Source organism: Ostreococcus lucimarinus, chromosome 9, assembly GCF_000092065.1.
Source record: "Ostreococcus lucimarinus CCE9901 chromosome 9, complete sequence".
Classification (NCBI taxonomy): domain Eukaryota; kingdom Viridiplantae; phylum Chlorophyta; class Mamiellophyceae; order Mamiellales; family Bathycoccaceae; genus Ostreococcus; species Ostreococcus sp. 'lucimarinus'.
This window is the reverse complement of record NC_009363.1, coordinates 104,448-126,906: the sequence shown is the minus strand read 5'-3', so window position 1 is coordinate 126,906 and position 22,459 is coordinate 104,448. Positions and strand designations below refer to the sequence as shown.

General features: G+C 62.7%; 14 protein-coding genes across 14 annotated transcripts; 10 read left to right on the top strand and 4 right to left on the bottom strand.

The window, feature by feature from the left end:
- Positions 1 to 139: 139 nt before the first annotated feature.
- OSTLU_33380 (predicted protein) lies at positions 140 to 412 on the top strand (the record flags this gene model as incomplete). The annotated part of the gene is made up of 1 exon (XM_001419679.1): positions 140 to 412. One exon carries the CDS (start codon positions 140 to 142, stop codon positions 410 to 412), a length of 273 nt encoding a protein of 90 aa, XP_001419716.1.
- A 68-nt stretch (positions 413 to 480) lies between these two features.
- On the bottom strand, positions 481 to 1,284 carry OSTLU_6704 (predicted protein; the record flags this gene model as incomplete). The annotated part of the gene is made up of 1 exon (XM_001419459.1): positions 481 to 1,284. A coding segment is annotated over one exon (804 nt), but the record flags the coding sequence as incomplete, so codon positions are not given.
- A 1,708-nt stretch (positions 1,285 to 2,992) lies between these two features.
- Positions 2,993 to 4,694, top strand: OSTLU_33378 (predicted protein; the record flags this gene model as incomplete). The annotated part of the gene is made up of 3 exons (XM_001419678.1): positions 2,993 to 3,044; positions 3,154 to 4,361; positions 4,417 to 4,694. 2 exons carry the CDS (start codon positions 2,993 to 2,995, stop codon positions 4,296 to 4,298), a joined length of 1,197 nt encoding a protein of 398 aa, XP_001419715.1. The 3' UTR covers positions 4,299 to 4,361; positions 4,417 to 4,694.
- OSTLU_46664 (predicted protein) lies at positions 4,624 to 6,466 on the bottom strand. Its single transcript, XM_001419458.1, has 2 exons — positions 4,767 to 6,466; positions 4,624 to 4,689 (listed from the first exon to the last, which is right to left on the bottom strand). The coding sequence occupies exons 1-2, from the start codon at positions 6,388 to 6,390 to the stop codon at positions 4,649 to 4,651; spliced, it is 1,665 nt and encodes a 554-aa protein (XP_001419495.1). The 5' UTR covers positions 6,391 to 6,466; the 3' UTR covers positions 4,624 to 4,648.
- A 643-nt stretch (positions 6,467 to 7,109) lies between these two features.
- On the top strand, positions 7,110 to 8,738 carry OSTLU_33376 (predicted protein; the record flags this gene model as incomplete). Its single annotated transcript, XM_001419677.1, has 1 exon — positions 7,110 to 8,738. The coding sequence occupies one exon, from the start codon at positions 7,110 to 7,112 to the stop codon at positions 8,736 to 8,738; it is 1,629 nt and encodes a 542-aa protein (XP_001419714.1).
- Positions 8,739 to 8,943: 205 nt separating this feature from the next.
- OSTLU_16678 (predicted protein) lies at positions 8,944 to 11,040 on the top strand (the record flags this gene model as incomplete). Its single annotated transcript, XM_001419676.1, has 1 exon — positions 8,944 to 11,040. One exon carries the CDS (start codon positions 8,944 to 8,946, stop codon positions 11,038 to 11,040), a length of 2,097 nt encoding a protein of 698 aa, XP_001419713.1.
- A 205-nt stretch (positions 11,041 to 11,245) lies between these two features.
- OSTLU_33374 (predicted protein) lies at positions 11,246 to 12,064 on the top strand (the record flags this gene model as incomplete). Its single annotated transcript, XM_001419675.1, has 1 exon — positions 11,246 to 12,064. One exon carries the CDS (start codon positions 11,246 to 11,248, stop codon positions 12,062 to 12,064), a length of 819 nt encoding a protein of 272 aa, XP_001419712.1.
- A 126-nt stretch (positions 12,065 to 12,190) lies between these two features.
- On the top strand, positions 12,191 to 12,784 carry OSTLU_93214 (predicted protein; the record flags this gene model as incomplete). Its single annotated transcript, XM_001419674.1, has 1 exon — positions 12,191 to 12,784. The coding sequence occupies one exon, from the start codon at positions 12,191 to 12,193 to the stop codon at positions 12,782 to 12,784; it is 594 nt and encodes a 197-aa protein (XP_001419711.1).
- A 308-nt stretch (positions 12,785 to 13,092) lies between these two features.
- On the top strand, positions 13,093 to 13,623 carry OSTLU_33373 (predicted protein; the record flags this gene model as incomplete). Its single annotated transcript, XM_001419673.1, has 1 exon — positions 13,093 to 13,623. The coding sequence occupies one exon, from the start codon at positions 13,093 to 13,095 to the stop codon at positions 13,621 to 13,623; it is 531 nt and encodes a 176-aa protein (XP_001419710.1).
- Positions 13,624 to 13,714: 91 nt separating this feature from the next.
- On the bottom strand, positions 13,715 to 14,782 carry OSTLU_34773 (predicted protein; the record flags this gene model as incomplete). Its single annotated transcript, XM_001419457.1, has 1 exon — positions 13,715 to 14,782. One exon carries the CDS (start codon positions 14,780 to 14,782, stop codon positions 13,715 to 13,717), a length of 1,068 nt encoding a protein of 355 aa, XP_001419494.1.
- A 1,133-nt stretch (positions 14,783 to 15,915) lies between these two features.
- Positions 15,916 to 18,327, top strand: OSTLU_34710 (predicted protein; the record flags this gene model as incomplete). The annotated part of the gene is made up of 3 exons (XM_001419672.1): positions 15,916 to 17,054; positions 17,130 to 17,589; positions 17,755 to 18,327. The coding sequence occupies 3 exons, from the start codon at positions 15,916 to 15,918 to the stop codon at positions 18,325 to 18,327; spliced, it is 2,172 nt and encodes a 723-aa protein (XP_001419709.1).
- Positions 18,328 to 18,432: 105 nt separating this feature from the next.
- Positions 18,433 to 19,161, top strand: OSTLU_33370 (predicted protein; the record flags this gene model as incomplete). The annotated part of the gene is made up of 1 exon (XM_001419671.1): positions 18,433 to 19,161. One exon carries the CDS (start codon positions 18,433 to 18,435, stop codon positions 19,159 to 19,161), a length of 729 nt encoding a protein of 242 aa, XP_001419708.1.
- Positions 19,162 to 19,248: 87 nt separating this feature from the next.
- Positions 19,249 to 21,095, bottom strand: OSTLU_33369 (predicted protein; the record flags this gene model as incomplete). Its single annotated transcript, XM_001419456.1, has 2 exons — positions 19,249 to 20,885; positions 21,082 to 21,095. 2 exons carry the CDS (start codon positions 21,093 to 21,095, stop codon positions 19,256 to 19,258), a joined length of 1,644 nt encoding a protein of 547 aa, XP_001419493.1. The 3' UTR covers positions 19,249 to 19,255.
- Positions 21,096 to 21,313: 218 nt separating this feature from the next.
- On the top strand, positions 21,314 to 22,417 carry OSTLU_33368 (predicted protein). The gene has a single exon (XM_001419670.1). The coding sequence runs from the start codon at positions 21,462 to 21,464 to the stop codon at positions 22,398 to 22,400; it is 939 nt and encodes a 312-aa protein (XP_001419707.1). The 5' UTR covers positions 21,314 to 21,461; the 3' UTR covers positions 22,401 to 22,417.
- Positions 22,418 to 22,459: the final 42 nt, after the last annotated feature.

Sequence of the window (22,459 nt, the reverse complement as noted above, 5' to 3'; positions counted from 1 at the left end):
ATTTAGGCTTTATTCGTGTTGTATTTTATCAGATTCCAGTTTGCGCCGCGACCGACCGACCGACCGCCCAGACCGACCGCGTCGTCAAAACGAGCCTCTCCCTCGACGACGACGACGCCTGGAACGCGCGAAGCACGAGATGAGCGACACGCTGAAAAAGATTCAAGATTTTTTGCGCAAAACGCACGACGATGCCCTCGTCAAGGCGAAAAAACCGATCGCCATCGTCGCCATGGTGCTGAACATCATCTTCCCCGGAGTGGGGACGCTCGTCGCGTGCGTGACCGCAAACAAAACGTTCGAAGGGTTGAAGTGTTTCGCGATGATGTGGTTGATGTGTTTCGTGTTCTTCGTCGGATGGGTGTGGAGCATCGTGCACGGGGTGCAGTTGTTCATGAAGGCGAGCGCGTGAGAGTACACATTATATGGTAACGATGTAATGCTACAACGACGCGAGACGCGAGCTCACGTCTCTCGATCGCGTACGAAATTGAATAGTTTGACGTACTCCTCCATGGTGAGCTCTTGCGGACGAACTTTAAGTCCGCGGTCGAGCAACGCGAACGCGCCGTCCATCGTCGCCTCGTCGCACACCGCCTTGAGGTTGTTGCGTAACATTTTACGCTTTTGCGCGAAGCACGCCTGGACAAAGGTGAAGAATTGCTTGTCGGTGCCGTTCAAGGGTAAGAGCTCGTGCGGCTCTTTCGGCTTGAATCCGATTAAACACGATTCCACGTTCGGCGGCGGCATGAAGCAATCACGCAAAACTGGACGGATGTAATACGGCTTGGAGTAGTAGTGGACGCGAACGCTCATCGCCCGATAGTCTCCGCCGCCGGCGTCGTCGCGCACCAAACGCTGCGCCACTTCCTCTTGAAACATAAAAATCATATCCTCAAACGTGTCACCCATCGGAAGCAACACCTTCAACACGTCTGTGGTGATGTTGTACGGAATATTCGCCACCACTTTCGCCCTCGGCGTCTCCGGCGTCGCGCGCTCAAACGCCGTCGCCAATCCGTCCCACTTCAAAAAATCCCCCTCCACCAACTCGAACGCATCTTTATACTCCACGCACAACCCTTCCCGTAATTTCTCCGCTAAATTCCTATCCTTCTCCACCGCCAACACGCGCGCCCCGCGCTTCAGCATCTCGTTCGTCAAGTTTCCCGTCCCCGGTCCAATCTCCAGCACTCGCTCCCCCGCTCCCAGCCTCGCCGCCTCCACCGCGTCCGTCACCACGCTCGCGTCCACCAAAAAGTGTTGTCCGAGCCACCGTCGCGCCTCGTGCTCGGCGTCCTCGACCCGGCCGCGCAGCGCGCCGTCCTCGCGCGACACTTTTCGCGCCTCTCGCCGCGCGTCCTCGCGCTCGCGCTTCGCGCGCTTTTTGTTGGCGCTCAGCCGCTGCGGCGCGCGCGCGAGGCGACAGACGACGCGGCGACGCGCGCGGTCGCCGTCGCCGTCGCGCGTCGCCGCGTCGACGCGCGCGCGCGGTCGACGCGCGCGCGCGGTCGACGTCGAAGCCGCCGCCGCCGCCGCGGCGAATGAAATCGTCATCGCGTCGACGCGAGACGACGTCGACGCGCGCGTCGACGCGACGCCGACGCGCGCGTCGACGCGGCGTCGATTCGAGGCGGCGTCCGTCGGCGCGGCGTCCGTCGCGTCGCGTTACGACGCGCCGCATTACATTGCATTGACGTTACATTACATTACACTGACTTTACATTGACGTGACGTTACGCGACGCCGCGTCGAGCGACGGCGACGTCGACGACGCAATCGCGCGCGCGCGCGTCCATCGCATCGATCGCGCGCTCGCACGCGCGCCGCTCGCGCGCGAGCGCGCGCTCGAAATCCGCCTCCGTCGCCCGCCTCGCGCGCTCGCGCGCGTCTCGCGCCTCCGTCGCGTCCTCGACGTCCGCCGCCGTCGCCGCCATCGTCGCCCCGATCGCCCTCGCGCGCGCCTCGATCGCGCGCGCGCCGTCCCGAATCGCTCGCCTCGCGTCCTCGACCTCGCCTCGCGCGTCCTCGAGCGCTCGCGCGCCGCCTCGCGCGTCGGCCGCCGCCGCGAGCGCCGCCGCGAGCGTCTCGCTCGTCTCGCGCGCGCGCGTCGCCGCCGTCGCCAACCGCGCGCGCGTCGCCGCCGTCGCCGTTCGCGCGTCCGTTTCGTCGCGCTTCGACGCGCGCTTCGCGTCGCGCGCGATCGCGCGCGCGGCGTCCGACCGCGCGCGTCGCGACGCTCGACGCGAATCGCGCGTCGTCCGCGCGCGATTCGCGTCGAGCGACGCGCGGATCTCGCGAAGCGCGCGTCGCGCGCGGACGACGTCGCGCAGCACGCGTCGCGTCGCGTCGTCGTCGTCGTCGTCGTCGTCGTCGTCGTCCATGCGCGCGCGTGTGCCGACGCGGCGCGTCCGAAACGACATCCAATCCGACCGTCGCGCGCCGCGACGTCGCGCGCGCGCGTCGGCGTCGTCGCGCGCGCCGCGCGCCGGCGCGTCGTCGACCGGCGCCGCGGTCGCGCGGTCGACGCGCGCGACGCGACGCGTTCGATCGATCGATCGAGCTCGGCACTCGCGCGCGCGCGACGACGCGACCCGGATCGTCGAGCGACGGCGATCGCGACGCGGCGACCGCGCGAGCGCGACGAAGGACGACGACGCGCGGCGTCGCGCGTCGATCGGGATCGAACGCGTCGCGACGACGGCGACGACGAGGGGTCGGATTTGAGATTTGATTCGAACGAACGAACGAACGAACGAGGCGCGGCGACGACATGGGGAAGGAGTCGTGGTTCTCGCGCGCGGTGGCGAAGATGTCGAGCAAGACGCAGCGAGCGAGCAAGGCGCAGCGGGCGGCGAGCGAGCGAGAGGGAGGGATGACGACGGGGGACGCGCGCGCGAGGACCGAGGCGAGCGCGGGCGAGACGACGACGACGACGACGACGACGACGACGACGACGACGACGCAGGCGCAACAGGGGACGGGGAAAAGGATGTGCGTCGAGGATTTTGAACCGCTGAAGTTGATCGGGCGAGGGGCTTTCGGTGCGTGAACGACGCGACGCGACGCGACGCGGACGACGACGCGCGCGGGAATATTCCGGGAGGACGCGGGACTGACGACGGGTGGGATTCGTTTCGCGCGCGCGAACAGGGGAGGTGCGGTTGGTGCGACAGAAGAGCACGGGGGAGATTTTCGCGATGAAGAAGCTGAAAAAGTCGGAAATGGTTCGGCGCGGGCAAGTCGATCACGTCAAGGCGGAGCGAAACTTGCTCGCCGAGGTGAACTCGCGCGCGGTGGTGACGCTGTATTATTCGTTTCAAGACGATCAATTCTTGTACCTCGTGATGGAATATTTACCGGGTGGAGACGTGATGACTCTGTTGATTCGACGCGATACGCTCACGGAGGAAGAGACGCGGTTTTACTTGGCGCAGACGGTGGCGGCGCTGGAGACGATTCATCGACACAACTTTATTCACAGAGACATCAAACCGGACAACTTGTTGCTCGACAAGGATGGTCACATGAAGTTGAGCGACTTCGGATTGTGCAAACCCATCGATCCGGCGTATCAGCAGGCGGTTCTCCCGGAAATCTTGGAGAACGAAGCGGCGATGAGTCGAGACGGCGAGGGCAATTTGCCAAACACGATCGAGACGGATCAAAAGCGCGCAGAAGAGCTCGCGAACTGGCAGAAGAATCGACGTCGGTTGGCGTTCAGCACAGTTGGTACGCCGGACTACATCGCCCCAGAAGTTCTCCTGAAGAAAGGATACGGCTTGGAGTGCGATTGGTGGAGCGTCGGTGCTATCATGTTTGAAATGCTCATGGGTTACGCGCCGTTTTACAGCGACGAGCCGATGACGACGTGCCGTAAAATCGTGCACTGGAGACACCACTTGAGAATTCCAGACGACGCGACGATCTCTCCCGAAGCGCGCGACTTGATCGAACGTCTGTTATGCGACGTCGATCAGCGTTTAGGAACGAGCGGAGGCGTGGAAGAGATCAAATCGCACAAATTTTTTAGCGGCATCGACTGGGACACTCTCTACACGAGGAAGCCACCCCATAGTCCCGTCGTTTCGCATCAATTGGACACTCGTAACTTTGAAGATTTCGAAGAGGACGAGAGCATGCGAAAGAAGAGTGAACTTGGGGAAACGGATGCGGGCAAAGATTCCAACTTTGTCGGTTACACGTACAAGAACGTCGAAGTCGTCGGCGACCAAGTCGTCAAAGTGAATCCGACGCGACCGTCGTTGACGACGCTTTTCCCTTCGACTAAGAAGTAGTAGTTTTAATTCGTATGTAATGCGCGCGCATCGTAATGAAGGCAACGACGCTGGTGTTCTTGGGTGATACAGTACATCTGTTTTTATTCAACTCAAACTAATAGATAAACATTATTAGGGAGGTGATGGTACACTGGCACTCGATGATGTTGAATAGTCCATCGTGCTCAGATTTTGCGCGCAAGCGCTCGCGAGCGCCGCTCTTCTGCGTAAATACGGTATTTTTGCTATTTTATTGTTGCTTTCTTCCGAAGCGGAACTTGGAGAAAAAAGACTTGCTCGGAGGTTTCGCCAAGGTTTCGATGACTTCTTCCGGAGAATCACACGCTTCGAGTAAAGGCTGCAAATCTCTAAAACGAGGCCGCGACTGCGGCACGGTTTTCCAACAATTCTGCATCAATTCTGCGAACAGGGGATCGCACTTATGCGGTATCGGCGGGCGGATTCCTCTCTGAACGACCGCCACTGCGGCTTGAAGAGGATTCAACTCCCCGTACGGGTTTGCGCCTCCGGTGACGATTTCCCAAAGCGTAATGGCGAAAGAAAACACATCTGCCTTGACGTCGTACTCGCCGTGCGTGATGACCTCCGGAGCCATCCATCGATACGTGCCTGTTTCCGCGGTCATCCTCGATCGGTTTCGAGGTACGCGACGTGCAAGACCAAAATCGGAAATTTTTGCGTCAAAAGATCCAGAAAGTAAGACGTTCGCAGCCCTCAAGTCTCGATGTATCACGCCCACTTCGTGCAAGTACGTCATGCCTCGCGTGATGCCGACGGCGACTCGTATCGCTTCCACCTTTCGCATCGGACCATTTTCGCGCAAGTACTCTAGTAAGGGACCCTTTGCCATGAATTCTGTCACCAAGCATAGCTCCGATCCCTCGACCACCGAGCCAACGTACCCGACAAGGTTTGCGTGCTTGAGAGTTCGAAGCATCTTGACTTCTTGGAAAAAGTCAAGCCGCGCCGATTTGACATCGTCCCGCTTGAGCGTCACATATTTTAGCGCGACTTCGATGTGAACGACTCGTCCTTCTCTCGTTCTGCTGGGATAAATGCCGTGATACAGCGTTCCGAACGTCCCTTCACCGATTTTGCGTCCGATTTGAAGCTTTTTCGAATCGATGTCGCTTCCTACGCTCAACGCGCCGTCGCTGTTGTCCTCCGACATGGGTTCCTCTGTAGCTTCTTCACTCCCCGGCGTATCCGTCGCCGATGCTGTATTGTTGAACGAGTCATTCATCGACAGTTCTGAGCCAGACCGCGAATGCGAACGCCGACTAGAAGCGCGTCCGCCAAAGCTCGCAGCCGCCCGTTGCGATTTACCGTGATGCTCCGCAGACGTGCTCGGGGAAAAAGCTTCACCACCTCGCGCCCGTGCGTCTCTCCGGCGCTTCACTCCCGACTTCGGCGGTGCCGCGTTGATGATCAAAGGTACCGGCGGCTTCTTCTCCTCGCTTTCCTCGTTCACAAGCGCAGCCTCCACCGCTTCCTCGAGCGCGCGTTCGTCCTCGCCCTCGTACCCGACGACGGTGAAAAAATTCAACGCCATTCCGTCCACGCTCTTGTGCGCCTGCGCATCCTTCACCTCCAACCCGATCCTATCTACCACCTGCATCGTCCTCGTTAGCATCCCACCGACGTCCGCGCCGCAAAACACCAATTTATACTCCGTCTCCTCCGGCGTCTTCAGACCCGCGCCGCGCACCGCCGCCGTCAGCTGTTCCAGCTCGTACGCCTCGCGCGAAAACGACGTCCCCGCCGACGCGCTCGACGAGTTCGATCCCCCCCGCGCCATTCTCTGCGACGCGTCGTCCTCGTCCTCGCCCGCGACTCTCCGCGCCCCGCACGAGAGCGCCCTCGCCCCGTGTCGCTCCGCCGCGACCGCCGCGCGCACGAGCACCAGGCACGCGTCGTCCATCGCCCGCGCCTCCCGCCAATCGCACGTGGGAAATCGTTTCGCCAGTTCCTCGCGCATCGCCGCGTCCCGCGCGTCGCGCGTCCTCGCGCGCGTCCCGTCGTCGTCGTCGTCGTCCTCGCGTCGCGTCGTCGCCGCGCGCGCGTCGTCGTCGCCGCGCGCCGTCGCCATCGCGCCCGCGCCGCGCCCGCGCGCCCGCGCGCCCGGTCGCGCGAAATACGCGCGCGCGTTCGAGCGCTCGCGCGGGCGTCGCGCGGTGTCGCGCGCGTCGGCGTCGCGCGACGCGTCGGTTGGCGACGCTTCGGTTGGCGCCGCGCCCCGTGGCCTTTCGCGACGGTCGGTCGCCCGGTCGCCGATCGTTCGCGCGCGCGTCGTAGTGTGAGACTCTTCACGAGTCAGGACCGGTCGAATGCGCGAACGCGAGGGTCGATCGCGATCGTTCGCGCGCGCGTCGTAGTGTGAGACTCTTCACGAGTCAGGACCGGTCGAATACGCGAACGCGAGGGCGATCGCGCCGCCCGCCGCGCGGTCGTCACATCGACGACGACGACGGCGATGACGGGCGCCGCGGCGCGCGCGACGACCGACGCGAGCGCGCCGCGCGCGACGCGACGATGCGCGCGGGCGAACGCGCGCGGGCGAACGCGCCGGACGCGCGCGCGCGCGAGCGGGGAGGCCAAGTTTCGAGTGAGGTGCGTCGGTTTGAACCGGGCGAATGAGTGAGCGAATGAATGAATGAATGAATGCGCGAACGCGGGACGACGCGAGCGATCGAGCGATGGACTGACGAAAGCGCGAACGCGCGCGGACGCGATAGCGATGAACCGGGATTCGAGGGGTACGGACGGGACTGTCGGGTGGGGATATTGGGCGGCGGACAGCTCGGACGCATGCTCGCAATCGCGGGGGCGCCGATGGGGGTGCGGTTGAAAGCGCTGGATCCGACGGAGCGCGCGCCGGCGTCGATCGCGGCGACGCAGGTGGTGGGGAGTTTTAGGGATAAGGCGGCGGTGAAGGCGTTCGCGGAGACGTGCGATGTGGTGACGGTGGAGATTGAACACATCGACGTGGAGGCGCTGCGAGAGCTGAGCGCGGCGGGCGTGGACGTGCAGCCGACGCCGGAGACGTTGGCGACGATTCAGGATAAGTATGCGCAGAAGGTACACTTCACGAACGCCGGGGTCCCGCTCGGGCCGTACGCGGATTGCCCGAATGAAGCCGCGTTGCAGAGCGCGGCGAGCGAGTTTGGGTTTCCGCTCATGTTAAAGTCCAAGCGTTTGGCGTACGACGGGCGCGGGAACGCGGTGGCGAAGACCGCCGCGGATTTGGCCGATGCGGTGGCGAAGTTGGGTGGGTTTGAACAAGGGTTGTATTGCGAGAAGTGGGTGCCGTTTGAGAAGGAATTGGCGGTGATGGTGGTGCGCGCCAAGAATGGGGAGACGCGGGCGTACCCCGTCGTCGAAACCGTTCACGAAAACAATATTTGCGACACGACGACGACGCCGGCGCCGATTCCGAATAAAGTTGCCGAAGCGGTGCAAGCGGCGGCGAAGCGAGCGATCGGGTCTTTCACGGGTGCGGGGATCTTTGGCGTCGAGCTCTTCCTCCTCAAGGATGGCTCGATTTTGCTCAACGAGTGCGCGCCGAGACCGCACAACAGCGGTCACTACACCATCGAAGGCTGCGCGTGCTCGCAGTACGAAAATCACTTGCGCGCCATTTTGGGTTGGCCCTTGGGTGACACCTCGCTCAAGGTTGGCGGGGCGGTGATGAAGAATATTTTGGGAGACGGCGACGGCGACGAGGCCATGGGCCGGGCGCACCGTCTCATGGGCGCCGCGCTAGCGACTCCCGGTGCGAGCATTCACTGGTACGAAAAGCCTGACATGAAGCTCGCGCGCAAGATGGGTCACCTCACCGTCGTCGGCCCGAGCGCGGCGGTGGCGACGGAGCGTCTGGACACGCTTTTGCGCGCCGCGAGCGGGGACAAGACGCCGCCGAAGAAGGCGGCTCAAGTCGGCATCATCATGGGTTCCGACAGTGACTTGCCCACGATGAGCGCCGCTGCGGAGGTCCTCGAATCTTTCGGCATCGGTTGCGAAGTCACCGTCATTTCGGCGCACAGAACGCCCGAGCGTATGAACGAGTACGCGAGAAGCGCGCACACGCGCGGCTTGCGCGCCATCATCGCCGGCGCCGGCGGCGCCGCGCACTTACCCGGCATGGTCGCCGCCATGACCCCTCTTCCCGTTATCGGCGTCCCAGTCCCGCTCAAGTATCTCGACGGCATGGATTCCTTGCTCTCCATCGTTCAAATGCCCAAAGGCGTTCCCGTGGCGACGGTGGCCATCGGCAACAGCGCCAACGCCGGTCTCATCGCCGCTCGCATCGTCGCCGCGTTCGAGCCCGACGTGTGCTCTAAAATGTTAGCGTACCAAGACGACATGGAGAACGTCGTGTTGAACAAGGCGAGCAAGCTCGAAGAGCTCGGTTACGGCGCCTATCTCGACCAAATGTAACTCGAGCGCAGTCCAACCAACCGACGAACCGCCGCCGCGTCCGTTCGATTCCCTCACTTCGCACCGCGTCACCGTTCGACACCTCGCGCCCGTCCTCGAGGTCGCGGCGCGCTCGCGAACCATACGCGCCGATCGCCTGCGCGCCCTCGCGCGCGCGTCCATCGCTCGCGCGACCGCGCGCGCGCGCGCGCGTTCGACCGAGCGCATGCGCGGCGGCGGCGTCGCGTCCGCGCGATGCGCGCCCATCGCGCGCGCGCTCCCGCGCGTCGACCGCGCGCGCGCGTCGACGACCGCGCGCGCGCTCCCGCGCGTCGCACCGCCGTGGCGAGCGCCGGTCGCGCTCGAATCGCTCGGCGCTCGGCGCGCGCGCGGGTTAGTCGGGACGGCGGCGGCGCGCGCGGGACGCGTCGTCGCCTCGGCGAGCGATGACGCGGAAGAAGACGACGTTGATCGCGTCGTCGACGCGAATGATTTCGAAAGCGAGGACGCGGACGAGGGCGCGGTGCGCGCGGCGGACGAAGCGGTGGTTGGCGCGCGCGTGGACGCCGACGTGGACGAATTGTTGTCGAGCGTGCGAACGACGACGACGTGGGGAGGGGATTGGGCGGAGTTTGTCATATTTCTCGCGCGTTTGCAAGCGCTCGGGTACAGTGGGGTGAACGCGGATGAAATCGTCGTCGCGGCGGGGGATTCGAAGACGCCGGAGTGGGCGCGAGGCGTGAGCGGCGGCGGAGACGACGCGGCCGCCGGCGCCGACTCGGAGTCTAAATTCGAGAGCGACGAAGAGGATTTGACGCCGTCGGATCCAGGAGAGATCAAACGATTGGCGCTCTCTTTCGCGCGCGATCGACCTGATTTATTTTCGCGATTGCCCGAGTCTCTGGTGTATCAACTCATCGATTGGCCGTTGCCTCGAAGGTTGAATAATCGCAAGCTCAACGCCGGTTTGCAGCGCCTGCGAGCGTCGATGTCGATGGACGTTTCGCATTTGCGAGGCAAGTGCTCGGCGTGCGATAAACTTCAGGACAGACAAGAGAATCCGGCGCTGCAATTATCGGATTTGCTTCGCGTTCTGTTGGTGCTGAATGACATCGACGATCCCGACGAGTTCGCCGATCTTCCGTCCAAGGAACTGGCGTCGGATTGCGTTCGACGATTGTTGCGCCTGGCGGAATCGCCGAAACCACCGCCGGAGGAAATGCCGATCGACACGTCCAAAGTTTCGACCGCGAAATCGTCCACGGGACGAAGATCTTTCGACGACAGACCGCCTCGCTACGACGATCGCGGTCGCGGTCGCGGCCGCGGCGATTCTTTCCGAGGCCAAAGGCGAGACGACTGGGGAAGAGGCGGTGGATCGTACGAAAGAAGAGACGACAGGGCGCCAAGGTTTGAACGCCGCGATGATCGCGGTGGATACGAACGGAGAAGAGACGACGGGCCGCCGCGATTTGAGCGCAGAGACAGGGACGATCGAAGAGAGGAGTTCGGAAGCAGATTCGACGACAGGCGCTCGGACGATCGCTTCGGCGACCGCGGTGGACGCGGTCGTGGCGGATACGAAGGTCGCGGTGGTCGCGGCGGCCGCGGTCGCGGCTTCGACGACGATAGACGTCAATCTTTCGATCGGTTCGACGATCGTCCGCCGCGATTCGAGCGCAGGGACGGCGGTGGTCGCGGCGGTGACTTCGGCGGCCGATTCGATGACAGAGGCGGTCGCGGTGGCGGTCGCTTCGAAGATCGAGGCGAACGCTTCGGCGGTCGCGACGGCGGTCGCTTTGGCGGTCGCGGCGGCGATCGCTTCGGCGATCGCGACGGCAGTCGCGGTGGCGGACGCTTCGGCGACCGCGGCGGCGGTCGCTTCGGCGACCGGGACGGCGGTCGCGGTGGTGGACGTTTCGGCGACCGCGGCGGTCGCGGTGGACGCGATTCTTTCCGCAACCGCGACAACTTCGACGATCGCCCACCACGGCGCTCTTTCGACGATCGGCGAAGCGAGGACAGGGGCGAATTCGGCCGTCGTTTCGACGATCGCCGCCCCGAGCGAGATTCCTTCCGCCCTCGCGAGCGTTTCGACGACGACTCCCGTCCTCGCTACGACAACGAAGGCTACCGCGCCCGTCCGCAGCGTCGCTCTTTCAACGACGACGACCGTCGTTCGCCACCGCGAGACGATCGTCGCCGCTCTTTCGACGACGGTCGACGACCGCCGCCTCGCGATTCCGGCGAACGCCGTCCCGCGGACGACGTTCAAGTCTGGCGTCAAGACGCCGGCGACGACGTCGATCGCGGCGGCTGGTGATCGCGCGATCACCAGCCTTAAGGTATCGTTCATTAGAATCCGTAGTACGTTTTCCCATGCGAGTGCTTAGAGAACCAAAGAAAAACCAGTGCCAGGTTCCCAGTGCCCGGTTTCGCCGATTTCGCTAAACCGAGGTCTTATCGTCGTCACTCATCGCCGCACCGACGACTCCGCGCGGCGTCGGTACGGGCGTGAAACGGCACGGATGCCAACAACCGAATATCGCGCGCATGTCACGGGCGATCCAGAGACGTGTGCGTGCATATTGCGCGAGTCGTGGCCGGACGCCGCCGCGTGGCCACGCGGGCAGACGCTGTCTTTCGGTACCGGCGCGTTTTGTGACTTTACGACGCTTCTGGCGACTCGCAGAGGGCACATTCGGTGTCTGAAGTACGCCGTGGAGAATGGCTGCGCTCTGCATCCGAACCTATTGCGCGAAGCCACGGATGTGCCGACGCAGATGCAGTGCTTCAAGTACGCGTTGGAACTCGGTCTGGAAGTGGACTACGACGCCGTGCATACCGCGTGTCAGAATACAAGTGTGACGAGAATCACGCTCCTCATCGAGGCCTACCAAGAGCAGACGAAACGAAGGAAGAGGAAACGAGAAGACGACGCGAAAAATATGATTGTTGAGCGAGGAAGCGCGTTCATAGGTGCGGTGTGCGCCAATGCCGCGAGGGGACAGCCGGGCGAGGTAATACAGTGTATCGATTTCCTCAGAGAGTGCGGTTGCGGTTGGAGTGAGACAGCCACTTGGAACGTAGCAAGAAAGGGCGTTGTCCGCGTGTTGAAACACTTGGTCGAGAATGGCTGTCCTTGGGACGACGAAACACTGGCGTCGGCTGAAAAGAGCGGCGACGCCGAGACGATTGCCTTCGCCAAGAGGCACGACAAAAAAGTCAAGCAAAGAAAGAGTCTTGAAACCATGTTCAACGTCATCGAATCCCGCAAAGAACAAATGACCGAACAAGAGTACATCGACGCGTGCCGAGCCGCGAAAGATCTCCACGATTCGTTGTAACCCACCCAGCCCTGTAGCCGCCCGCCGCCTCGACGCCGCGAAATCCACGTCCGACCGACCGCGTCATCTTGTCGCGACACCGCGCCGCGCCTCTCTCGCGTCGTCGCGTCTCTCTCGCGTCGCCGCATGCGCGCCGTCACCGCCACCACCACCGCCGTCCTCCACGCCGCGCGCGCGCCCTGTCGCGCGCCCTGTCGCGCGTCGTCGCCGCCGCCGCGCGCGTCGACGTCGCGTCGCGCGTTCGAGGCCGACGTCGCCGACGCCGCCCCGCGCGCGATCTCCGCCGTCGACCCGATCGCGGCGGCGTACGTCCCGACGCCGATCGATCCCGCGCTGCTTCGCGACGAGCTCGTCGTCCTCGGCGCGATCGGCGCGATGACGGCGTACTGGTGGCTCGTTTTGGTCCCGAGCGCGCGCGTCCGGCTGGCGAAGAATAAAAAATCGGGCGAACTCCGCGCCTACCTCGACGACCTCGCTCGGAGCGACGGCAAGGGATTAGAAAAATGGTTCTACGCCCAGTGGCTGACGAAGATCGATCCGGAGACGAGGTATTTATTGCGAGACGACGCGCCGGCGGCGGCGCGCCGCGTCGAGACGCTCGAAGACGTCGCGCGCGCGGCGCGGCGCGCGCCCAAGTTTTGGTCCGGAGATAATCCCGTCCTCGTCGGCACCGCGCTCACGATCGGGCTCGCGGCGTTGTTTTCCGGCGTCGCGCCGTAGCTCGTTCGCTGTTTTACGCGTAGTGTAATGTAACGTCGCGCAGTCAGTCAGTCAGTGGTCGTGGTTCGCCTCGCGCGGGCGTTTTCGCCTCGCGAATGTGATTCGCGAGCGACGCCGACACACCGCGTCGCGACGACGACCTCGCGAGACGCACGAACGCGCGCGCGGTGAGTTCCGACGCTCCGATGGCGTCCACGGCGTCGCTCGCGCGCTCGCGCGCGCTCCTTCGCGCGTCTTTCGGCGCCGACGCGTCCCGGCGGCGGCGCGTCCCGATGACGACGACGCGCGCGATGCGCGCGACGCGCGCGATGGCGTCGAGCGAGGAGATGAGAATACTGAAAGACACGACGACGAAGCTGAGGGAGTGCGCGAAGCGAGGCGCGGCGGCGACGGCGGTGGATCTGCTCGTCGGACTGGGACGGGAGGGGGTGACTCCGGACGCGTTCGCGGCGACGGCGTGCATATCGGCGTGCGTGAACGGGAAAAACATGGAATTGGCGCAAAAAGTGTACGATGAGATATTTGAAAAGGAAGTGTGCGCGCCGGATGAGGTGGCGGTGGCGGAGTTGGCGAAAGGGTATCTGAATATGGATCCGCCGGGTTGGGGACGAGCGATGCAACTCGTCAACGGCGCGCGGGAAAAGCATGACATCGCGCTGACGAGCGTCACGTATAACGTGCTGTTGAATTGCTGCAGCGCGTCGAATGATTTACTGCGGGCGGAGGAAATCGTCGATCGCATGGTTGATGAGGACGTGGTGGCGGATATGTGGACGCTCAAGGCTGTGGAGAAGCGTCGAGCGATTCGAGCCTACGTGAAAAAACAGTTGCTCGTTTGAACGAAAACGCGAAATCATCGCATCGTATAATAACCGTAGGCTGCTTGCTATTTTCATTTTCAATTCAGTGTGTACACATCAATCAATCGTGTCATCGTAACTTGTTCCCGCTTCCTTGGAACGCTTGGAACGTCGACGTCGGTTTGTCTTTCGAGGAATCGTCTTTTTTCGCAACCGCGGCTTTCTCTTTCTTGCGAGCGATCGCCGCCGCGCGCGCGCCACCAAACACCACCTTGCCGCTGCGCTTGCGGTCGATGTCGGCGTCCGGGGCGGGTTTTTCTGGTTCCTTGCTAGTTTCTCCTCCCAAAACACCTCCTTGACGAAGCTGCTGCCATTCCTTGGTGACGTTGAGCGAAGACGTCGGAATCTCCACCTCTTTCGGGGCGATTTCTGAGATCGCTTTACCGTCTAATCGATGCCCACCACCCGCGAACGCGAGAAAAGTATTCACCACCGGTTGCGGCGCCGCGAGCGTTTCGCCGTTTGTCGCCGCGTCGCCAGACGCTCCCGCGTCTGCCTTGTCGGCCGTCTTCGGCGCATTTATCGCCCCAGAATTCGTATCCTCAAACTTCGTCGTGTCTGGTCCGTAAGGATCGACGTAATCCAGCGGCGGTGCGAAATCAACCTCGCAATCCGTGTCCACGACTCCGATGGCGTCCCCCGGTTTCGCCTCGATGACGTCGATGTGATACTGCTTGTTATTGTAATGAATCACAAACGTATCTCCCACCGTCAAGCACGTGTACTGCCGCAGCGTCGTTTCCAACACCGCCTTCGGATTCGATATATCCAAAAAGTCCTGCGTCTGCGGCTGCAACTTCACGTACGTCCCCTTCGGCAGCGTCGAGTACGAAAACTTTACGATGTCTCCCTCGCCCAGCAACAAGTTTTGCATCATCCAATACGGCAAGTACACCACCCCCTCGTCCGCGACGAATTCCAGCACACCGCAGTGCGTCGATTTCCCCTCCTTCGCGTTCGTCACCTCGAACAGCATCGGGTAATCATCGATTTGCATCCGCGTCAGCCTCTCGAGCGCGCTCGGCGGCAAGATCACCTTGTCCCCGAGCTCCAACTGCGGGCGATCGATGAAGCTCACCGGGTACGCGCGATAGCTCGCGTTGAACCGCGCCTGACCGACGCCGAACCTGGAGAACATCTCTCTCGAGCGCGCGCGTCGTCGTTTCGAGGCGTCGACGTCGTTTCGAGGCGTCGCGCGCTCGAAATCTCAGATTATCGACCGCGCGCGCGCCCTCGCGCGTCGCGCGCGCTCGTCGACGCGCGGCGCGCGCGTCGACGCGCCCCGCGCCTCCCGCCTCGCGCTCGCGCGGTCCGAAACGCGTCGGAAGCGCGCGCGGCGTCTCGAAGTGCGGCGTCGCGATTGCGAAACCCAACCGACTCGATCGACATTTCGCGACGACGCGCGCGCGCGCGGACGCCCACGCGTCGAGCGCGCGCGGTGAACGCTCGACGAGGGTGCGTTCGATGCCACCGCGCGCGACGAAGCGCCGACGCGCGGAGAACGGGGAGCGAGAGGACGATGACGACGCGGACGTCAAGGCGCGGCGGCACGCGAAAGCGCGCGCGTGGGCGAACGAGCGCGCGGGGGGCGGACGAGAGGCGTCGGAGCGCTCGGCGTCGTTCGCGCTGACGGCGCGAAGACCGAGCGCGAGGCCGAGCGCGGTGCGAGGATTGTTCGAGGCGGAGGAGGAGGAGGACGGCGACGGGTCGAATTCGGCGAAGTCGAAGCCGCCGCCGGAATTGACGCTCGGTGATGCGGACGCGGACGCGGACGCGGACGAGGACGATGGGAAGAGGGGTAAAAAGGCGAAAACGACGGTCGCGGGGGGTGCGAAACGACGCGGGAGGAGTGGGTCCAGGAGTAAGGGGGAGACGACGGATGAAGACGACGACCCGCTCGACGCTTTCATGGCGGCGAACGACGACGCGATGGACCAGGAGCGAGAAAAGGCGAAAGAGCGCGCTAAGCGCGAGGCCGAGGAAAAGGAAGCGGCCAAGTTAGAGGCAAAGGCGAAGGCTGAAGCGACGCCGATGGAGGTTTCGGAGGAAGACGCGTTGATGAGCGTGTTCGCGGCGGCGGCGAAAAAGGCGGCGGCGGCGGGGAAGATTGGCGCGCGAGGCACCTCCGCGGACGGCGCGTCGACGTCGAAACCGTTGGTTTTGGGGGTGAAAAAGTCTGTCGTCGAGGTTTTGCGTCCAGTGATCCCGACCGCGGCGGTGAATTATGTGCCGGTGAAGAAGAATAGAAGAACGTCCAAACGCGCGCAAGTCATGAACGAGGTCTTCGACTCAAGCGGAGGCGAGTCGTCCGAAGACGAAGCCGAAAGAGATGAAGCTAAAACTACGGATGTTCTGTCGGAAGACGCGGTCGAAGCAAAAACTGAGGTAGATGACGACGACGACGACGACGAAGCGTGGGCAAAGAAGCAAACCGCGAAATTGAGCAAGACTGAACGTCTCGGGACGGTGAATCACGACGAGATCGATTACGAACCGGTGAAGAAAAACTTTTACATCGAAGCGAAGGAAATAGCGTCGATGACCAAGGCGGAGGTGAAGCAGCTTCGTGTGGAGTTGGACGGAATCAAGTGTCGAGGTAAAAAGGTGCCGAAACCCATCAAGACGTGGGCGCAGGCGGGCTTGAACAATCGCGTGCATGAGCTGATTCGCCGGTCTGGATTCGAAAAGCCGATGCCTATTCAGGCACAAGCGCTTCCCGTGATCATGTCCGGACGCGATTGCATCGGGGTCGCGAAAACCGGTAGCGGGAAGACTTTAGCGTACATTTTACCGATGTTGCGCCACATCAACGCGCAGGAGCCCCTCGCCTCCGGCGACGGACCTATTGGTATGATCATGGGACCTACGAGAGAGTTGGTGACGCAGATTGGTAAAGATTGCAAGCGTTACGGAAAAGCCATGGGGTTTTCGGCCGTGTCCGTGTACGGTGGCTCGGGTATAGCGGCGCAGATTGGCGATTTGAAACGCGGCGCGGAAATCGTCGCGTGCACGCCCGGTCGCATGATTGACTTGCTGACGACAGGTTCGGGAAAAATTACAAACTTGCGTAGAGTAACTTACATGGTGCTCGATGAGGCAGACCGTATGTTCGATATGGGCTTTGAACCACAAATTACTCGCATCCTGGCCAATCTTCGTCCGGATCGCCAGACGGTGATGTTTAGCGCCACGTTTCCGCACACGATGGAGGCGTTGGCGCGTGCCGCGCTGGACAACCCGATCGAGATCCAAATCGGTGGAAAGTCCGTGGTGAACTCCGATATAGAGCAGCTTGTGGAACTTCGTCCCGAAGAAGATCGATTTTTACGAGTCTTAGAATTACTCGGCGAATGGTACGAGCGCGGCAAGATTATAATCTTCGTCGCGAGCCAGGACAAGGCGGACTCGACGTTTAAGGAATTGCTCAAGAGCGGTTATCCGTGTTTGAGCTTACATGGCGGTAAAGAACAAAGCGACCGACAAAGTACGATTTCAGACTTCAAATCAGACGTCTGTAACATCCTCGTCGCCACCTCCGTCGCCGCTCGCGGGTTGGATGTCAAGGATTTGAGGCTCGTCATCAACTACGACACGCCTAACCACTTGGAGGATTACGTGCACAGAGTTGGACGTACTGGACGCGCCGGCCAGAAAGGGACCGCAGTAACGTTTATTTCAGAAGACGAAGAAAAGTTCGCACCCGACTTAGTCAAGGCGCTTAAAGAGTCGAAGCAAAACGTCCCGCAGGATGTGCAAGCAATGGCGGATGAGTTTACTCGTAAGCGCAAGGAGGGTCTCGTCGGTGCCGCTGGTTCTGGCTTCGGTGGTTCTGGATTCAAATTCAACCAAGAAGAGCAAGACCTCTTGCGCAAACAGAAGCGTGACGCCGCTCGAGCGGCTGGCCTGGATGTAGACGATGGTGAGAGCGATAGTGACGAAGAGCCAGTCTTCGGCGATGGCAATGCGGAAGACGAAGGACCAATCTACGCCTCTGTGGGTCCGTCCGGTCAAGCCGCAGCGCAAGCATCCGCGGCGCAAGCAGCTGCAGCTGCTCAAGCACCAGCACAAGCGGCCGCAGCAGCGGCGGCGGCGGCGGCGGCGGCGGCGGAGGCTGCGCACACGCCAGGAGCGCTCGTCGCCAAGGGTGGCTTGACGCCCGCGCAGATCGCGCAAGCTGCGGCGCAATCCGTTTTTGCAAAAATGAAGCAGCCGCAAAAACAAGCTGCAGGCGCGCAAAATACGAAAGCGATCGCATTGGCTCAGAGCTACGCGCTTGCGCACGGCGCATCGGCGGGTGCCGCTAAAGCCGCCGCCCTCGCCGCAGCGCTCAACGCGCAGCACGCAAAAACGTCCAGAGGGCCGACGCAGTCAGGCTCGCACTTCGAGACTGAGCTCGAGATCAACGACTTCCCACAATTCGCGCGCTACAAGGTCACTCACAAAGACACGTTAGTGCAAATCATGGAGCATACCGGCGCCGCAGTCACGGCAAAAGGGCAATACGCCGCCCCCGGGCGTCCGCTCGCCCCCGGCGATCGCAAGCTCTACCTCCTCATCGAAGGCCCCACCGAGCGCGTGGTCAAGGAAGGAAAGAACTACGTCAAGAACATCATCGAGACCGCCATCGCTAAGCAAGCCCTTCCCGGCGCCGCAGGTCAACCACAAGGCCGTTATCGCATCTAGCGACGACGCACGACGCATTAATAACACGCGTCGACCGTCAAACCAAAGTAACTGTTTGTCCCGTTCGCGCCTCTCCTCGCCCCACTCCTCGGCGCACCGTCCTCGATGTCCCTCCGCGCGCGGGCCCGGCTTTTCCTCATCGCCCTCGTCGTCGCGCGCGTCCGTTTCGCCGCGGCCGCGATCGACATCGCGAACACGTCGACCGTTTCTTCGAGTGTCCCGGTCGATGCCCGCGGCCTGAGGCTGGACGTCTTCACGTATCCCGTCGCGCCGACGCGCGTGCCGGACGTGCGCGGCGCGGCGCCCGCGCACACGGCCAACGTTACGTCGATCGATGTCTCGAGCCTGCCGCTGGCGAGCGGGCAAACCGTCGATGCGAACGCGCTGGCGCGCTTTCGAGGACGCCTGCGCGCGAACGTCACCGGCGCGCACCTGTTCGCGCTGGAAGCGAACGCCGGCGGTGCGCTGCGCGTCAACGGTGGAGTCGTCGCGAGCAGTGAGAGCGGGGGGAATATTACGGGTTGGAAATATTTGGAAGCGAATGTAGACGTGGAGATCGAGGCGATCACGTACAACGGCGCGAGCGGGACGTTTTCGGCGAAGCTGTATTGGCGAGCGCCGCTGAGCGCGGCGCTCGCGGTGGTGCCGGCGGAGCATTTTTACGCGAGCGCCGATAGCTGCTGCTCGTGTAAGTGTGGAACGAAACCCTGTAGGGTTTCGAGCGATCAGGCGGTAGTGGAGTGTTTCGATGTGGTCGATACCTCGGGGGTTAGCTCCGCGACAGCCGCGACATCTCTCGAGAGCATCTTCGGCGTCACGACGCCGTATTCGTAGGTAAATGTAGGTAGTGTAGTTGTAGCTAATGGTAAATCTTGATTATAGAAATAACTGTGTCGTGTGTAGAGTGGTATGTTTATACATGACGGCATCAGATGCTGATTTTTGACTCCGCTCTTGACGCGTTCCCCACCGGGCTGTCCTTTGCCTTTGGTAAAAGGTTCGGTTTCGGTGGAGAACCGCCATCTTTCTTCGCCGCAGCGGCGAGATTGTCGTGCGAAGAACTTTTTGAATTCTTGCCCTTCGACTTACCCTTGACAATCTTCGCTTTCGGCGGCGGTGTCTTGTTCTCCGCGGCGTCCTCTAAATTCTCTGACGACGACGCGGTTCTGGAGATGTTGCTCTTCTTTTTCTTTTTCTTCGCCGCTTTAGCGGGCGCAGACTTTTCAGAGACAGCTAACTTGGCTTTCAAAGCCGCATCAAGCGGTGGCATCGCTGGTGGCGGACCGGCCGGCAGTGGAGGCCTCGCCGGCGGCGCGCCTGGCGGCAACGGGGGCGGCGGAGTCGGCGGCAACGGGGGCGCCCGGGTCGCCGGCGGCGGCACGCCGGGAGGAACCGGAGGCGGCGCTCTAGAAGCGCCCGGTGGGGGAGCCCCAGGTGGAGCCGGTGGTGGTGTTTGTTGTAAAGGATGAGGCGGCGGTAAATGCGGCGCCGAAGGCGAAGGCTGCCTTTTGGACGCGCTCGATTTGCGCGGTTGAGGCGGCGTTCGCGATACGGGACTGATGTCCATGCTTCTGCGAGTCTTAGGTTCTGGTACGCTCCTAGGCGTGACTTTAGGTACAGCCTTAGGAGGCGTACTGTGTACCTTTTCTGGACGCTTTTTAACCGCGCCTCCGACCGGTTCCGGAGGCGTCCACAGCTTCTTCTCTTCGCCGGGTTCGCGCTTCAAATTTTTCAAATGGTCCGGAAGTTTCGCGCTGTTGAAGTGCCCACCATCTCCCTTTGGCCTCACGAGCGCTTTCACACGAGACGTAGGTGGCGATCTGGAGCTCTGACGCGGCTCAGGCACGCGATGTTGCGCTCGCCTGTCGTCGCCTCCGCTTGCGCCGCGTTCGTCCTGCAGCAACCAAGCTGGAGGCGCCAAATCGTCAAAATCGTCGTCTTCTTGTCCCCATTCGTGCGCGCCGTGCGGAATGTGTAGCTTATCTAAAGCACCCTCCGCGTTATGATTCACGTCCAGGCTCCTTCGAACGACGGGCGCCGTCGCAACCGGTCTCGTCGCCGTCGCCGTCGCCGGTTCTTCTCGCCGCCGCCAACTCTTTTCGCGATCGGGACTCTCCCGCGCCTGTCTCCCGAATCCGCGGTGATCATCCCTGTCTTGCCAACCACCGCTTCCATAATCCCTTCCAGCGCGTTCCCCGCTCATCCGCCGATCCGCCGACCTCCAACTCCCTCCGTAACCGCCGTCGTCGTCCCGACTCCGCCTCGCGCCGCCGTCGAACGACGCCGACCCGAACCCTCGATCCCGATCGCCGTACCCTCGCTCTCGCCCGTACCCATCGTCATATCGTCGCGCGCCTCCGTCTCCCGATTCCCGACGCCGCGGATCGATCGATTCATTCTCGTCTCGCCACCGTCCTTCGTCCCGTCCCGGCGTCGGTCTCGCGCTTCGGTCCTCGTCGCCGCCTTCGCGCCGTTCGCTCGGCAATTGCGCCGGTTTCGGCTCCCCGACGCGTCCGATCGAGACAAATCGTCCGAATTTCGCGCCTTGTCCGTTCATCCTGCGCGTCGCGCGTTCGCGCGTCGTCAGTCATCGTCGACTTTCCGCCCGAATTCAAATTCGCAATTCTGTTAAGAACACGACTCAAATTCTCCCTCGCGGCGCCCCCCGTCGCGCGCGCTTCCCCTACCGCGCGCGAACGACGCTCACGACCCCCCCGCACCGCGCACCGCGCGTCTCGCTCGCGAATCACGCACCGCTGCGACGCCATATCGTCGCGAAGTCGTCGAATCGCCCTCGACACCACCGCCCGCGCGCGTCCCGCGCGCCCGCCCGCCCCCGCGCGCGCCTCGCCCGCGTCCGCGTCGCCGCGATTCGCCTCGCGCAAAAGCGCTCGACGCTCTCACCGCGCGCGCGCGCGCTCGAGCGTCGCGCGCGTTCGCGCGCGCGCGCGCTCGGTCGTCGCGTTGTGCCGCGATCGACACTCGTCGACGCGCCTCGACGCGCGCGCGACGCCGCGACGTCGACGCGAGGCGCGAATCGCGCGATGTCGACGCGCGCGCGCGTTCGCGTCGATTCGCGCGCGCTGATGCGCGCGCGACGCGCGACGCGCGCGTCGAATCCGCGCGGACGCGCGATGATTCGCGTCGCGTCGTCGTCGGCGTCGTCGGCGCGCGTGTGCGTCGTCGGCGCGCGCTCGCTCACGGGACGACTCATCGCGGGCATGCTCGCGCGCCGCGGCGGCGACGGCGTGGCGCTGGTGGTGGAGGACGCGGACTCGTACGTGCCGCGGGACATGCCCGAGGACGTCTTCGAGCGACGGTTCGGGACGAGCGCGGCGGCGATGATGAAGTGCGCGCTGGTGAACGAAAACGACGACGAAGCGGTGGAGCGAGCGATGCGGGCGAGCGACGTCGTGATCGTGGCGCACGAGAGCGGGGCGAGGAGCGAGGCGGCGGCGGCGAGCGTGCGAAGGGGGGCGACGAAGGCGAAACGCGTCGTGGCGCTGTCGCGCGTGGGGGTGAATCGTCGGGATGAAAATCCGTTCAAAGAACAGAATCGACCGGTGCAAAAGATGGTGAAGGTTGGACAGATGAATCTGCCGATCGGAGGGGACGTGGATGGAAGTAAGGGACTGTTGGATTCGTACGCGGCGGCGGAGGCGACGCTCGAGCGCGGGGCGAAGGAGCTCGGATACGCGTTGACGGTCGTGCGTTCGGGGCAATTGCGCGGTAATGGGCCGTTGTTGCTCGGAGATTACAGCGCGCGGTTGGTCGATAACATGTACGACGTCAAGTTTCAAGATTTGTACCTCAAAAGGGGCGATACTTCCGAAGGCTACACGAAGCGGTTAAATCTCGCGCAGTTCATCGCCCACGTCAGCACGACGCGCGTGGACGACGCTCCGGACGATGTGGAAGTATTGAGCGTGGTGACGAAGACGAACTTCTTCGGCGAGCAATCGCTGACGCCACCCACAGACCGCGAGCGAAGGAAAGGATACGATATGGCCAAGGGAAAAGCGCCCGCCGCCATCGACGTCGAAATCATCGACGCTTTGCTCGCCGAAATTTAACGATTTGCCGCTACTGTTTATTGCAATCTATTTCTATTGAACGAATTATGATCCAGCCA